At 39.0% G+C, this 17,260-nt stretch overlaps 1 protein-coding gene across 1 annotated transcript in view; it reads left to right on the top strand.

Annotated features, from left to right (window-relative positions):
* rftn1a (raftlin, lipid raft linker 1a) overlaps positions 1 to 17,260 on the top strand; it is a 51,897-nt gene that overhangs the window by 19,702 nt on the left and 14,935 nt on the right. Inside the window, exon 3 of the mRNA XM_022665314.2 lies at positions 14,039 to 14,222. Coding sequence (XP_022521035.2) covers positions 14,039 to 14,222 — 184 coding nt within the window. The remainder of the gene's footprint in view (positions 1 to 14,038; positions 14,223 to 17,260) is intronic.

A 17,260-nucleotide genomic window follows, 5' to 3' on the forward strand; every position in this document is an offset into this window, starting at 1 on the left:
TCACCGGACATGGTCGGGGGTAAGTCAGTGAGAATGCACGAAACTGGTCATGTTGATGCCATACAGATTCATGTCAAAAATCCCGAACTATCCCTTTAAGCATGTTAAGTTATTAATGCTTTGTTTTAAATGCCAGGGCTCTCCATATTTTATCAGTGAGGTGTAGAGCTACTTTGAGCCTGGCTGATGGTGTAAAAAGCGATTTCTTAAGGGAATCCGCAGGGGCTAGTGGATGCCTTGAAGAGCCTGCTGTAAAGAGTGCTGGGGAAAAAAAAACTGGATCTCAGAAAGCTGTGGGAGAGCAGAGGTGGGCTATTTAACAAAGGTTAGTACTGTTTATCATGTTTTACCACACCCAAAGTCAAGTTTACACCTGAGTTCTCCTTTAATCTACCTCTTATTCTGCCTTACTCTTCCATTGCTCTTCTCTCACTTTACCTTACTTTACTACCTCACTCTCTACCTCATTCTGCCTTACTCTACTCTACCCCACTCTACCTAATGGCACTGCAATCCCTCACTCTACTTCAATCTAACATGCTTTACTTCATTCAGTTTCAGTCTACCTTGCTCTACTTCCTTCTGCCTCAATCTACTTTGCAGTTATTTACATTATCGCAACTCTTTCAATGTGTTTGTCGTGATTCATACTGCAGTAAAAATTTAAATATGATTTATTGTAAAAAAAATTAAATTGTAAAATATATAGAGCTAATTTTTATCAGGGACTGGCATGCTGTGTATTTTGTTCATTTGCACATCTGTGTCAGAAATGGGTGCAACTTTTAAGTAAAAGCATGTGTTCGAAGGGGTTTCCACAAACATTTGGACATGTAGTGAATGTTTTCAGAACTTTTGAAAAACAGAATTTATCGTTCAACAACACACACATCAGGATTACATACACGAACCCAGTGTTCGCGCTGCAAGTTGTATAATCCATCATATTTGTTACCATCAAAAGCACCTTGGCTGATGGTGCTTCCAGAACTGTGAGCAGTGAGCTGTCGAAGAAGCTGCTGAGATTAGTCTCTATAAAAGAGCGAGAGAGGAGAGAGAGAGAGGTGTGTATTCCCTGAGGGCTTGTGTTTCTAAATATATTAACGTTGCTTTTGTTTGAGGGAGAATTGTGTTCTGAGAGTCAGTAAGTGTCTTGTTGTGAATTCAAAGGAAGCTGTAGAGAGTGAAAGCAGAGTGAGGAGCAGAAACTGGGTTTATGAGCTCCTCTTTTCAGGAATCTACAGTATCACAGTGCTGTACAACACTTAAGACCAATTCAGATGGGATTATTCTAACATGGGGAGGTGGAGTAATATACTTTTTAGTGCTTTTAAAAGCAAATTAATAATTTTACCATGTTTGGCCCAAACGTTCTCCTGTACTTCACAACTTTTCTGAACTGGTGATGTATTAATGGTTTTATTTAGTGATGTGAACATGGGATACTGCTGAGTTCAGAAGGTAGATTACCTTGTATGTGGAATTATGGATTAAATTTCATAACTTACTCATTGCATTACCTCTCTTTTTTCACTCTACTTCAATTTGCCTTACTGTACCTCCTTCTACTCTCACTGTATTTCAGTATACCCCGCTATACTTCTCTATACTGGTGGTGGAATGAACTTCCACTGGTTGTCAGAACAGCAGCGTCACTCGCGGTCTTCAAACGTCGACTGGAGACACATCTTTTCAAAGAGTTCCTAAACAAGTTTAACAAAAAAAAGGTTCCTAGGGTTTCTAAAGGTTTCTAAACATGATCAAGCTCTGTGTATCTCTTGATCCTAGTCTACAAACTAGCTTTGGATATTTGAAGTAACATCGAAGCACTGTTGTAAGTCGCTCTGGATAAAGGCCTCTGCTAAATACCTTAAATGTACAGTGCCCTCCATAATTATTGGCACCCCTGGTTAAGATGTGTTCTTTAGCTTCTCATAAATTGAGTTTTGTTCAAAATAATATAGGACCACGATGGAAAAAAAAGAGTAAAATACAACCTTTAACTCAAGTGAATTTATTCAGTAGGAAAAAAATCCCACATTAAGAAATAATTATTTAACATCAAATCATGTGTGCCACAATTATTAGCACCCCTGATGTTAATACTTTGTACAACCCCCTTTTGCCAACAAAACAGCACCTAATCTTCTCCTGTAATGTTTCACAAGATGGGAGAATACAGAAAGAGGGATCTTTGACCATTCCTCTTTGCACATTCTCTCTAAATCATCCAACGACCTGGGTCCTCTCCTCTGCACTCTCCTCTTCAGCTCACCCCACAGGTTTTCAATGGGGTTGAGGTCTGGGGACTGAGATGGCCATGGGAAGAGCTTGATTCTGTGTGCGGTGAACCATTTCTGAGTAGATTTGGCCACATGTTTAGGGTCATTATCTTGCTGAAAGACCCAGTGACGACCCATCTTCAGCTTTCGGGCAGAAGCCACCAGATTTTGTTTTAAAATGTCCTGGTATTTTAGAGCATTCATGATGCCATGCACCCTAACAAGGTTCCCAGGGCCTTTAGAAGAGAAACAGGCCCACAGCATCACTGATCCCCCGCCGTATTTCACAGTGGGCATGAGGTGCTTTTCTGCATACTCAGCTCTTGTGTTACGCCAGACCCACTTAGAGCATTTGTTGCCAAAAAGCTCTATCTTTGTTTCATCTGACCAAAGCACACGGTCCCAGTTGAAGTCATAGTACCGCTTAGCAAACTCCAAACGTTTGCGTTTATGATGTGAGTGAGAAATGGTTTCTTCCGTGCATGCCTCCCAAACAGCTTGTTGGCATGTAGATAGCGCCTGATGGTTGTTTTGGAGACTTTGTGACCCCAAGAAGCTACCATTTGTTGCAATTCTGTAACAGTGAGCTTTGGAGAACTTTTTATTTCTCTTATCATCCTCCTCACTGTGCGTGGTGGCAAAATAAACTTGCGTCCTCGTCCAGGCTTGTTTACCACTGTTCCAGTTGTTTTAAACTTCTTAATAATTCCTCTGACAGTAGATATGGACAGGTGTAGGCGAGTAGCGATTTTCTTGTAGCCATTGCCTGACGTGTGAAGGTCAACACACATCTGCCTCACTTGAATGGTATGTTCCTTTGTCTTTCCCATGTTGAAGATAAATGGCCTCTGTGTCACGTCATATTTATACCCCAGGGAAACAGGAAGTTGTGAATTACTAATTAAATGTTCCTACAAACTCTGATCAACTTTGTAAACTACTGTAGAAGTGACAGAAATACTTTTATTAAATTTATTTCCTACGAATTGTTAGGGGTGCCAATAATTGTGGAACAGGTGATTTTATGAAGAATAATTATTTCTTAGTCAGGGATTTTATTTCCCCCTTAAAATTTACTTGAGTTAAAGGTTGGACTTTACTTTTTTTTCCCATCGTGGTCCTATATTATTTTGAACAAAACTCAATTTATGAGAAGCTAAAGAACACATCTTAACCAGGGGTGCCAATAATTATGGAGGGCACTGTAAATGTACCTCACTATACTTCAGTCTGACGTACTCTACCTACCTCTCTAATTGAATCTGCTTTACTCTACCTCCCTCTGCTCTCACTCGTACTTATTCCCTTTACTCACTCTACTTCACTCTGCCTTCCTCTACTCTTAATCTACCTTTCTCTACTTAAATCTGCCTCACTCTATCTCCCTCTACTCTCACTCTACTTCAATCTGCCTACTCTAACTCAATCTATTCTCACTCTACCTCTCTCTAGTTCAGTCTGCCTTACTCTACCTCGCCCTACCTCTCTACTTCAATGTGCCTTACTCTATCTCACTCTACTCTCTCTACCTCACTCTACTTCAGTCTACCCACTCTACTTCTCTGTACTTCAGTCTGCCTTATTCTACCTCACTCTCTTTGAGTATACCTTGCTTTGCCTCACCTTACTTCAATTAGCCTGCTCTACCTCACTGTACTTCAATCTGCCTTACTCTACCTCCATCTTATCCCACTCTACCTCTTTACTTCAATGTGCCTTATCTACCCCACTCTACACACTACTACCTTGCTCTATTTTAGTCTTCCTCGCTTTACCTTAATCTTCCTCAGTCTACCCTGCTCTGCCTCACTCTACTTTAATCTGCCTTACTCCACCGTGCTCTACTCTGTTGCCCTCCCTTTCTACTTCAGTCTGTCTTAATCTACCTCGTTCTACTCTCTCAACCTTGCTCTACCCTCACTCTGCTTTAATGTATCTTACTCTACCTTGCAATACTCTTACGCTACCTCCCTCTACTCTCATTCTACCTTGCTTTACCTCTCTCCTACTTTACTTTAGTCTACCTTTTCTCTACCTCCCTCTACTTTCACTCTACTTCAGTATACCCCTCTCTACTTCTCTATACTTCATTCTGCCTTATTCTCCCTTGCTCTATTTTAGTCTACCTCGTTTTTTACCTCACTCTGCTTCAATCTGTCCTGCTCTACCTAACCATACTCTGCTCTACCATGCTCTACCTCACTCTACTCTCTGTACCTCTTTCAGTCTACCTTTGCTCTACATTGTTCTACTCTGACTCTACCTCGCACTGTCATTAATTTAAATTAATATGGCTTACTCAGTCTTCCTTCTTTTACCTCTACTTTAGTCTGCTTGACTCTACCTCACTCTACTTTTACTCTACCTCACTATGTAACCACACTATACTTCACTAAATGTAAAGAGTTTTATCCTGCTTTTGTTAAAGTAGCTGTCTACTTTCCAGAGAAAACTTTCTACTACAATCTGAAACATTGCTGTGAGGATTTGATTGTGTTCAGAGAGAAGAGCATTAATAAGGGTGACCTTAAACACACCTCACCACAGTAACTAAAAATGTATTCAAATTTAAATTTTAATAAATTCTGAATTGTAGATTTGATTAGAAAATAACTGTATACATACAGAAGCTTTACAAAGTAATACGTTCCAGCAGTATGGGATAGCTCTGTTGGTCTTGCTTTTGTAAGTTTTTTCCTAAAAATGTGTTTAAAAAAAAAAAAAAAAAACACCTGTGCTGTTAAGGAGCTTATCAGTAGTCAGACAGGCAGGTCATTTATATGTAAAACTCACCGATTCCTCCGCGGCTCAGACAGTTCGGGGGTGAGACTGCTGAAACAACTGCTGGGTTGGTGTGTGTTTTGTGTGTGTGAATGTGCGAGAATGTGAATGTTGGCCATCAGGAAAGTAGTTTGTGTTTTTAGAGCCTCAGTAAAAGCGGGAGAGAGAGAAGCTGCAAATGAAAAGGGCGAGAGAGGAACGAACAGCCAACCATCCTTAAAGGATTATCTGATCCAAGAGATGGAGAGTGTTCATTCCTGAGCTCGGGGATTTGGGTGTGTTGGTGTGTATTTGTGTGTGTGTGTGTTTGTGTTATATATGAGAAGATTTCACTACCTGTCGTCTAGGTGACATTGAGCCAGATTCTCAGTCTAAATCTCACTTTAATTTAATTTTGTCTCCATCAATAATATAATTCCAATAAGTGCAGGGTATTACACACTAATGAAAAATAGATTAAGCGCTTACTTACAAACACACCCGAACGTACAGACGTTAGAAGCTGAAATTCCCCAAATGTGAATCATAAACACACACTTTAATATTTATAGCCTATCAATATTTAGAGGATGGTGGCCGCAGTATTTCTAGGATCACAGATTGCCGGTGCTGCTTTTCTCTGGTAGATTTGTTTTGATGGGTCTTGGGTAAAGTTCAAAAGTTTACATAGTTTGATAGTGGATGAGATTGGTATTCTGTAATGAGAGTTATCAAATAAAATAGTGCGACACAGAAATGTGTACTCAAATTAGCCTTAATTAGACTCAAGTTTGAGTCACAGGGTTGATTCTTTTTACTTGTAAAGCTCTGTAGTTCACTTAATGTGGTGCATCAGTTCTGCTGCAGGTATGGATGCTATCTGCTCCTGGTGCTACGTGTAGGGTCATGGTTGGTTTATTTTGTAATAGTGTGTTGTACATTCTACTACTCTTGTTGTGCAGGTGCATCATACAGCAGTATGGGTTCAACAGTTTACAGTACTGGTGTTTCTGTATCTACTGTAGCTGTAGAATGTTTTTCTTCTATTTTTTATTTTTTTTGGTCTTTTTCTCCCAATTTAGCTAGGCTAATTGTCTCACCCATTCAGCTGCTTGTCAGCTGTATATCCCCCATCACTAATGATGCCACAACACAAGGAGGTTGAAGACTAGCACATGCCTCCTCTGATGCATGTAAAGTAGTATGCCAAAAAGTATCACAGTGTTAACGCTCGGAGGAAAGCACAGCGACTCTGTTCTCGGTACATCAGCTCACAGACTCAGTGTTGTGCTGATTCACATTACCCTAGCAGTGATGAGGGGAAAGAGCGCCCTCTACCCTCCCAGAGAGAGCAAGGCCAGTTGTGCTTTCTCGGGGCTCTGGCAGCAAGCTACTTGACCGGCATTTGAACCAGCAATCTCCCAATCATAGGTTTTTGGAAGGGGGGGACAGAGTTTAGTATTTGCCCTACAGATTCTTTTGTTTTTGCTTTTTTTTTATCATACTTAGATTTTTCAGATTAAGAAACACTTGTTTAATATCAGATAAATATAACCTGAGTAAATATTAAATATATTTATATATAAAAAGGAAAAAAAAACTATCCAAACCAATCTAGCCCTGTGTAAAAAAAGAAAAAAGTATTTACCCCTAAATCTAACTTGGTTGTGCCACACTTGGCAACAGCTGCACTTAAGCTTTACTCATAACTGGCAACAAGTCTTTTTTTATCTCTGTAGAGGAATTCTGTTTCCGTCTTCTTTACAGAATTGTTTTAGTTCAAACACATTGGGGGGTTTTCCAGCATCTCAAATTTTCACTAGGCCACTCCAAAACCTTCATTTTTCAGCCAGACCCTTTCTTATGCAATTCTTTAGATGTTGTTCTGGGTTCTTTCGGGACCTCCTGGATGAGTTGTCCATGCACTTTTGGAGTAATTTCTATTGGCTGGTCACTTCGACTTTTTAGCATAGGGCATAATTTAAAAACTGCCTTTTTAATTTACTCAGGTTATCCTTGTATTATGTGTCTAATATGTTTGATAATCTGAAAAATGTAAGCTTGACAAAACTAAAGAAATCTGTAAGGGGCAAATACTTTTTCACTGCACTTATAATGCGTTGTGTATGTTTATTTGACTTGGGGTGACGGGGACTTTAGCTTAAAGACTCGTGACTTTATTTGGACTTGTATTTTGTTGCTTGTGAACATCTTATGGTTCAGTATATAGTTAGGCACTACATCCCACCCCCATTAATTTGACATTTAACCATTTATGTAAAATGTTTATAAGTATTAAAAAAAAAAATATATATATATATATATATATATATATATATTAGGGGTGTCACGATTCTCTAAATCCTCGATTCGATTTCATTTTCGATTTGAGGGTCACGATTCGATTCTCGATTTTCTTGTTTTTTTTTCTTGTTATTATTTTATGCCTCATAAAATATTATTATTATTATTTATTAAGATATATATGGTAATGCCATCTAGTGACTTTTTTGGTAGCAACAGTGTGCACTATTAAAACAAGCAGTTTATCAGAGCTGTGTGTGGATGGCTGGTGAAACTGCTCACTTACATGAAGCTGCAGTTCTTCATCAAACCACTAGTCGGAGCTGCAGCAGCACAAGCCCCGCTCTCTTCACTCAGTCACTACTTCAGTACAGCCCAGCCACGGGCTACAGGGCTCAGCCAGTCCGTTTTTACTGTTTCTGTAAACAAATAAAGGTTTTAACCCCACTAACCGGATAATACAGCTCACTACAGTTCATCTTTCAGCCCAAGCAGCTAACAGCAGCAGGTTAGAACAGCCGACACGGAGTCACTGCTGGGATTACATTATAAACAGGTCAGTTAGCGCGCTGCTAACCTCAGGATGTTTATAACTACGGAGTTCAGTGGACACACCACTGCCGCCAGGTAAGTCTTTTAAAGGCTACTGAAGACTATTAAAGGCTATTAGAGGTTATTGAAAGTATTATTGGGGGGCAGAAATCAGTACAGGCTGGTTAGATAAGTGATGTGGTGAAACTGTGACTAGCGCTGTCACAGTGATGTTTATTAACGTCATTAAAACAGATTTTGTCAGGTATTGTCTTATAAATATTTACACAACTTATATCTCTCCTGAAAAGCTTTTATTTTAGTCAGAAACACGCTTGTGTTTACTTTATCTGAGAGAAAGATGTTTTTTTAATTCAATGGAAAGCAACAGGTCTAGTCAATTGTAAGTTTAAGATTTTTAATCCACCTCACTGTGATCTATAGTCAGTGTTCTCAAGTCACACTGACACACGCATTTCAGCGAGTTCACACGCTCTCACCTGTGCGCACCCACCCCTCCGTTAGATACAGATACAAAACCTGCGCGCCCAACCCCCGCCCCCCCTCCCCCGTTGGACAGATAAAAAACAGTGATCACACTCCCGCCGACACTCAAAACTTGAGAGCCTTGTCTATATTTCTATAAATCTGTTTTCAGTTTCTCCTCCGTGGTTGAAAGGCAGCTGTCTCTCACATGCAGCGGCTCTCTATTTAAATGAATAGGATGCGCTGTGTTGGTGCCGCGCCATTTGCGTAGCGCGCTGCGCTATTTGCGTAGCGCGCGCGGGAGGGATCGTCGATCCTCTTTTTGACTTCGATACTCGAGACCATGACCTCATTTCGATTCGATTTCGATAAAATATCGAGATCGTGACACCCCTAATATATATATATATATATATATATATATATATATATATAATATTGATGAGTTAAGATGTTAGTAAAACACAGTCTTTGTTGCTCTTACACATTGATATGCATTACAGGATTTTATGTTGACCGTTCCACGGAAAGCAGTGACTTCACACAGCAGGAAGATAAAGCAGAGTGTTTTTACCAGCATACTCTGAAACACCCCCGGGGCGCTTTTGTGTTTTTGTTTGCGAGAAGCTTTCCATATTTAAAAAAAAAATAAATAAAAAAACTAAAATTATTGTTGCATGGGCCACAACACAAAACCCTCACTCTTCTGTAAACCCCAGACACTCCGCTGCGCCTCGAGATGACAGAAAGTGACATCTCACCCAAGCAGAAAAAGGTGTTTAGTGAAAACAGCGTCATCACACCTCGCTATTTCTGGTTCTGTCTCAGATTCTCTGCAGAGTGGATGAGTTTAGGTCTGTGCCAGGCTGGGGCATCAGGGGCTTTCTGTGAGCGCAATGTGGCAACCCACTGTAACACTTACCAGGCCATTAGGAGCTAATGTGGTATCCCCGCAGTTTGTACAAGATGGAGATCATTATATTGCCATTTATGTTGGAGTAGCTTTCCCTGCTGTCCATTTAAGACTTTCTGCTATATTTTGGAGCATTGCTGTGAGGATTTGATTACATTTAGCCACAAGAGCACCATCCAGTCTCATCCCAAAGACATTCCGAAAATATTAGGATACCTGCTCATACATGGCTTTTTCTGAAATTAAGGATATTAAAAGATTTATCCTGCTTTTGTTGGTGTTGCTAGATTTTAAAATAGAAACATTGCAGTAAGGATTTGTTTGAAATCAGTGAAAAGAGCATTAATTAATGATGTCAGGATAGTAGATGACCACCACCCAACCTCCTCTCTTTCCTACCCAACTAATTCCGCCTAAAAATATTGGATATTAGGGATGTGCGATATGTCCTCAAGATGATAATATGAAATTTGAGGGTACAACAGTACTCTTGGCAATACAATTGACACTAGGGCTGCACGATATATCATTTAAGCATTGTCATCTCAATGTTTGCATGCGCAATAGTCCCATTGAAGGACGTGTGATGTCACTTAAGGCAATTAAAGCAAACACGTCATGTTGCAAAGTTTTGATTCTTGATACAAGAAGTAGATACACAGCGCTGTCTCTGTGTCAGTGTGAGTGACAGGCTGCTGCTGCCTGAGAAGCATGAGGGGAAGGGGGAGTGCGAGTGGGGGGGGCACAAGTAAACACGAGGTAACCGCATGTCCTCCATCCACATGGTTGGGCACGTGCTTGTAAACTTATTTACCTTATTTATTTACCTTTTAAAAACCATTTAAATGCCTGATTAAAGCATGCAGGTGGGGGCAGGGCTGGTGATGTCATGGGCCCTGCATTGTTTAATATTGCGATATATATTGTTAAAAAAAAAACGGCTAAATTGTGCAGCCTTTTATAAATAGACAAATTTGATAAATAGACAAATGGGCTCACAAAGTCCCTAATGTTGTATAAAATACTAAGGGTTAGTGGTGGGGGATATTTTTGTTTCTTAGATGCGGCTTTATTTGGACCAGGAAGAATCTTGGCAAAAATCGATTTAGATTTGCCAGCATGTACACATTTTGTGTAACAGGCCATGTTTTGACTTCTAGTATGCTGGAACGATTCAGGGTTTTAAAGTACGTTTTTTTTTTTTTTTTTTTTTATGGTGTCAAATTTTAATACTATTATTGCTTGCAATATGATATGGCACACCCCTATGCATGGAGCCAATAGGTTCATGTTTAATATTTATGTGCTCCAGAGAGTCCCATTCTATTGGCAGTACTTCTCTACATTGACCAGACAAAAATGCACATCTGTCAGCAATGGGTGCAACTTAACATCTACAAACATCTGGACATATAAAGTGTTTTAAGGATGTTTTTCTCCACCTGTAAAACTGCTGTTTGGAAGCTACTTAGCTAACTAGTTTCTCTCCACTCCACCCACTCCACTTCCTGACCATGTTTCTTCTTTATGCTTTCTTTGCACCAACACGTTTTTATGACCAGCTGTAGCAGAACTAAACAGATGCTCTAAACAATACCACGCATTATTGTGCATTATAAACACGGCCTTAATCAGCATAAGAAGGTGTGAGTGGAGATGACCTCTCCTGCAGGTCTGGTACCGTCTGTTTCAATGATATTCTTCTGTGAACTGCAGTAAAGTCTTTGTCTTTTTTGCTTTCCTTCCTTTTTTCCTTCTTTCCTGCTCAGGAAAATGTAGTTAAAATCAGCATTTGCACAAAAAGTTACAGCAGCCTGTCGTGTGTTAATTAAGCAGTATAGTGTAAACATTAGCATGTTAATAGTGTTTACTCACACGCACAGCTCCCTGAGTCTTACATTCCCTGTGTGTGTGTGTGTGTGTGAACAGATTAGATGATTTGTGATTTGGCAAGATGGGCTGAAAATGAAACGGTTCACACCTTTCTCTCTCTCTCTCATTCTTCCTCACTGCCTTTCATTCGCTGTCTATCTTTTTCTCTGACTTTTTCTTTCTTCCTCTCTCCTGTTCTCTTAGTCTCTTTCTTTTTCTCTTTTTCTTCCTCCCTTTCTCTCTCTTTCTTCATCACTCCCTTTCATTCGCTATCTTTTTTTTCTCTTTGCTGTCTTCTTTCTTTCTCTCTCCTATTCTCTCTTTCTTCCTTCCTCCCTTTCTCTCTTTCTTCATCTTTCTCTCTTTCTTCATCTTTCCCATTTTCTCTCTCTCTTTCTCTCATACTTCCTCACTCCGTTTCCTTCTCTATTTTTCTCTCTTGCTGTCTTTCTTCCTCTCTCCTGTTCTCTTTCTTTTTCTCTCTCTTCCTTCCTCCCTTTCTCTCCCTCTTTCTTCATCTTTCCCACTCTCTCACACACATTCTTCCTCATTCCCTTTCATTCTCTCTGTCTTTCTTTTTCTGTTTCTTTCTTTTATTCTCCCTTTCTCTCTTTAATCTGTCTCTTTCTTTTTCTCTCTCTCTTCCTTCCGTCTTTTCTCTCTCTTTCCTCATATCTCTCTCTTTCTCTCATTCTTCCTCACTCCCTTTCATTCTCTCTTTTTCTCTCTTTTTCTCTCTTACTTCCTCTTTCTCTCTTTTCATCTCTCTCACGTTCTTCCTTGCCCCCGTTTATTCTCTGTATCTTTCTTCTCTTCTGTTCTCTCTCACTGTTTTTGTTCCTCTTTCCTGTTCTCTCTCTCTCTCTCTCTTTCTTCTCGTCTTGTGGGAATGTATTAGCTGCAGTTTTCTCCAGAGTAAATGCAGATGAGATCAACACACACAGTGAGGAATTCTCTGCAGACTTATCAGTTGATTAACCTCGTGTATACTTTGCTAATCTACTGATTGCTCACGCTTCAGCTATAATAGCTATGCTAACTACCCCGGGTCCCTTAATGCTCTGAGACGAGGCGAGACGAGACCTTAGAAACTCTTTATTCCGGAGTCTCTCGCACTCCTTACTCACAGGAGGCTTTCTGAGGTGATAATAAGTCTTGGCCTGTGTGGATGTATTGGGTAAACCTGGCTTTACTTGTTTATATGTCAGGATATGTAACTCCAGTGGAATATGCTTTATTATAAACCTCTAACTTTTACTTTCACTCTGTCAGTTTAGCTCATACAGTCATGTAAAAAGACATGTATTGATGTGGGACATCTGGGCCAATGCACATGAATATATCTGCTGATTCTGATGCCAAAATATACATTTATATATTGCAGAGGGACTACACAGCCTGGTATAGCTTTATAAAATATTAAATATATATATATATTATCTACTTAGCTCTCAACCAGCTGTATACAAACAATAAAATTAAGAGAAATTAGTTTCACATTAACTTAGGTAACTGGTTCATAGTTAACAGCTTTGAACCATATTTATGGAATAAAACAATTCTATGTTAAATAAAACAACAGATCTTTTGAAATTAATAAAAATAAAATAAAAATTAGCTTTAAAGTAGAGCGGCCAGTTTGACAGTTTGGGGCGCCTATGTTTCAATAGAAAATGTCCACGTGTGACGCCACGTGACAATATTATATCTATAATATCATTGCATTTGTCCCATCCCTAATATGTGTATATTGGTTTATTGTAATACCAAAGCTAAATCTTGGCTCACACTGTCAACATTTTTTTTAATAAAAATCAAACAAAAGTCCAAAGACATGTAAGAAACAAAGCCGGTTACATTTGTTTTGAGGTTTGTTGATTTTTTTTTTTTTTTTGCCTGTTTTATTTGCCCAAATCATTCAGATTAGAATACCACTGCTGGGGTGAATTCATGATTAGAATAGCACTGCTGAGAAATTCATGATAAGAATAGCACTGCTGAGGTAAATTCATGATTAGAATAGCATTGCTGGGTAAATCATGATTAGAATAGCACTGCTGAGATAAATCTGTGATTCGAACAGTACTGCTGTGGTAATCAATCATTATAATAGCACTGCTGAGGTAAGTGATGCATGGCTTAGAATAACACTTCTGAAATAAACAAATAATTAGAATAGCACAGTTGAGGTACATTCCTGATTAGAATAGCATGGCTGGGTTAAATTCATGATTAGAAACCACTGCTGAGGTAAATTCCTGATAACAATGGCACTGCTTAGGTAAATTCAGGATTAAAATAGAACTGCTGGGGTAAATTCATGATTAGAATTGCACTGCTGCTACTGCTGAGGTAAATTCATACTGAGGTAAACTCTCATGACAAATGGTATTGTGCTTTGTTTGCTGGGATTTACATATACAGTTTATAGAAAGAAAATACATTTAGACTATTTAATTGAGGAAATTGCCCAAATTGGTCAATTGGTTTGGTATCCAATCAAATTTTACATTTTGATTCTGATGTGAGATTTAAACACCTGAGTGCAGCTGCGGAGCTGAGAACAGTATATCACTTAATATATTCAGTTAGGAGAAGCTTTGAGTTCAGAAACTGTCCTTTTTGATAAAAGAGAGATGTTAACTGCACTCTAATCTAGATTGTGAATATGAATAATTATGATAAGAGCAACCAAGAAACTCTGATCATTCTGTTAATGCATAAATTAATGTTTTAATTACATTATTATATTCTGTATATATTTACTTTACCTTCTCTCCCTTTCTCTCTCTTTTTCTCTCTCTCTCTCTCTCTCTCTCTCCCTCTCTCTCTCTCTCCCTGTCTCCCTCCCTTCCTTTCTTCCCCTCTCCCCCCTATATCTCTCTCCCAGAGGTGGCGGTGTCCTCCTTGCTGTGTCTGTCGTCAGTGAGAGAGTTACCTGTGCAGGTGTGTGAGCTGTATCAGCAGGGATTTATACTGGCAGCTGTTCACCCCTTCGTTCATTCCTGTGGTCCTGCCAAAGCAAACCTACAGAGACAGCTGCACCGTGCTGTGCTCATCAGAGAGACCAACAGGTACATCCCTAACACAGTTACAGTAGATACAGAATCACCAGCACCGTAATCTGTTGTACCTGTACTGCTCTGAAATTAATCTACAGTTACAGTAGATACAGAATCACCAGCACTGTAATCTGTTGTACCCATACTGCTCTGTAATTAATCTACAGTTACAGTAGATACAGAATCACCAGCACTGTAATCTGTTGTACCCATACTGCTCTGTAATTAATCTACAATTACAATAGATACAGAATCACCGTCACTGTAATCTGTTGTACCCGTACTGCTCTGTAATTAATCTACAGTTACAGTAGATACAGAATCACCAGCACTGTTGTTGCTACAGGTGTTCACACACAGCTGTAAAATCTACACTAAAATAACACTAAAATCTACACTAAAGCACTAAAATAAACACACCTAAAATCTGTGTTGTGAACATTTTCAAAAAATTAGAATATCAGTGAAAAGTTACTTTATTTCAGTAATTCAGTTCAAAATGTGAAACTCGTATTATAAAGATGTATTAAACACTGAGTGATCTATTTTAAGTGTTTATTTTTTATTGTTGATGATTATGGATTACAGCCAATGAAAACCCAACATCAGTGTCTCAGAAAATTTGAATATTATACAAGACCAATTGGTACTTTTGGTAGAGTGGGCAGTGTGCCAAGTCCTGCTGGAAAATGAAATCCGCATCTCCATTAAGTTATCAGCAGAGGGAAGCATGAAGTGCTGTAAGATTTTGTGGGAAAACAAAACTGCACTGACTTTAGACTTGATAATAAAACACAGTGGATCAACACCAGCAGATGACATGTCTCTCCAAACCATCACTGATCATCAGTAAATTTTACATTTCATTTGTAAATCAAGGGATCAGAGTCTGGAGGAAGAGTGGAGAGACACACAGTCCAAACTGCTCGAGGTCTAGTGTGAAGTTTCTACAATCAGTGATGGTTTGAGGAGACATGTTATCTGCTGGTGTTGATCCACAGCTCAATACTGGCATTAGGTTTGGTACCAATAGTTGAATGTTCATCTATCTGCTTCAGAGAGTCCTATTCTGTTGGCAGTACATGTCTACAGGGACTAGACGTTGAAGCTTTGTGACAGATAGTGTATCTTATGTATGTGCACTTTGACACACAAACACACAGATTTTCAGTTGATGTTCTCTAAAATTGACAGGTTGAAAAGTTGTGACCTTTTATGTCCCCAAAATAGAGCAAAGTCTCAAAGAAGAAACGTGTTTGTCAATTTTTGCTCTTTTATCCTTCATTTTTTGCCTCTCCAGGTCTTTGTTTTCATAGATTTGAAGGCTTTTTGATTGTTTTGTTGTTTATAATTTACTGCTCTTTGGTGCAGAGTTCTAATATGAAAGTTGGCATGAAAGTGTGAGCACTAACTCAAAATGAATTATTTTTTACCCACAAATAGGTCAGTCAGTATTGATATTATTGATTTATCATAGAACATATTAAGGGTGTGAAGGATCATGTATAATCCGGATATAATTCACACCTCGCGGTTCAGAAGAAATAAACACTAAATTTAATGTAATGTGACACAATCTTCCTGATCTGCTGATTATTTGTTTGATTAGTTGATTAGTAGCAATAATTTTGTCATGCCCTCTATTTGTAACTCCCACTGGTGAGGACAGCTAAACATTTAGACCCCAAGCCAAATTGTGCAGTGCATTTTGATAGTTTGATTTACCTATATTAAACTAAAAATTACAAAGAATGGCTGGATGTTATTTTCAGGATCCAGATCCATTTGGTCTTACATAATAATCACATTTTCTGAGATACAGATTTTTGGGATTTTTTTCATAGGCTGTAAGCCAAAATCAACAATAAAATAAATAAACGCTTAAAATAGATCACTCTGTGTGTAATACATCTATATAATATGAGTTTCACATTTTGAACTGAATTACTGAAAGTTAAAAAAAAAAAAATTAGATGCACTATTATACTGAATGTATTTATTTAAAATGTGTGTTTTTTTTTTTCCCCAGATTCCATTTTCTTATCTAATGTTTTCAATCCCTTTTATACTGTAAATGTCTCCCTCAATGTATTCCCGAGTGCAAATAAGGATTGTTTGGTAAAAACAGCTGTGGAGAAACCCAGAGACGACGCAGAGCTCTCCTCAGACACTGGATTATACTTCAAAACTGAAAACGGACAGAAATAATGCAGTAAAGAAGCTTTAAAGGAGAGATTATTATTGAGTGTTTTCCAAAATGAATCAATCACGGGAGAGCAATGACGATGTCTGTTTACTCAAAGCTTAAGGCCCCGTCCACACGAACCTAGGTATTTTTAGGTTTTTGTCTCCATTTTGGCCTTCCGTCCATATGAAAACGAAGCTTTCGGTCACTGAAAACGGAGGTTTTCGAAAACGGCTTCCAAGGGGGTGATTTTGAAAAACTCCGCTCCAGCGGAGCCGTGTGGACGGGGGGAAACGGAGGTTTCTGAAAACGCTGACGTCACACAGGGAGTCTGTGCATGTCTGCTTTTTGATTAGCATTAGCTTAGAGATCGGGAGGGGACTCTTTTCGGCACAGCTACATCGAATTCCGGCCGCATATTTACACCCAGCTGATTCTATTAATGTACTAACTGCCCTCTCTGACCCAACAGCGTGGAATTACTCAGAACCAGCTTTAAACGCTCTAACACATTTTACCAGTGTAGCTGAGACCAGTGATTGTGGCGTGTTCAGCTGCTCTATCGGTATGAGCCTTAATTATACTGGTCCAGCACCACCCTGGATACACTGACAGACCAGCTACACCAGCAAACTCAAAATACATAATTTACTGTTACTGGAGCTCCTCATCCAGCCTGTTTACTCCCCAGCCTCTCTGGATTTTACACCGGGTCAGTAATGTGAGTTATTGTGATTTGTTTATAGATTCTGATTAAGTTTATTATGCAGTGAAAAAGTAAGATGTTTGGTGTTTGTGGCTCGTTGTTTTAGTACATTAAGCCACGTTAAGATTTGTCCTAATAACAGTTAGCTGGGTTAGCTCT

This window comes from Astyanax mexicanus, chromosome 3 (assembly GCF_023375975.1).
Source record: "Astyanax mexicanus isolate ESR-SI-001 chromosome 3, AstMex3_surface, whole genome shotgun sequence".
Taxonomy (NCBI): Eukaryota; Metazoa; Chordata; class Actinopteri; order Characiformes; family Acestrorhamphidae; genus Astyanax; species Astyanax mexicanus.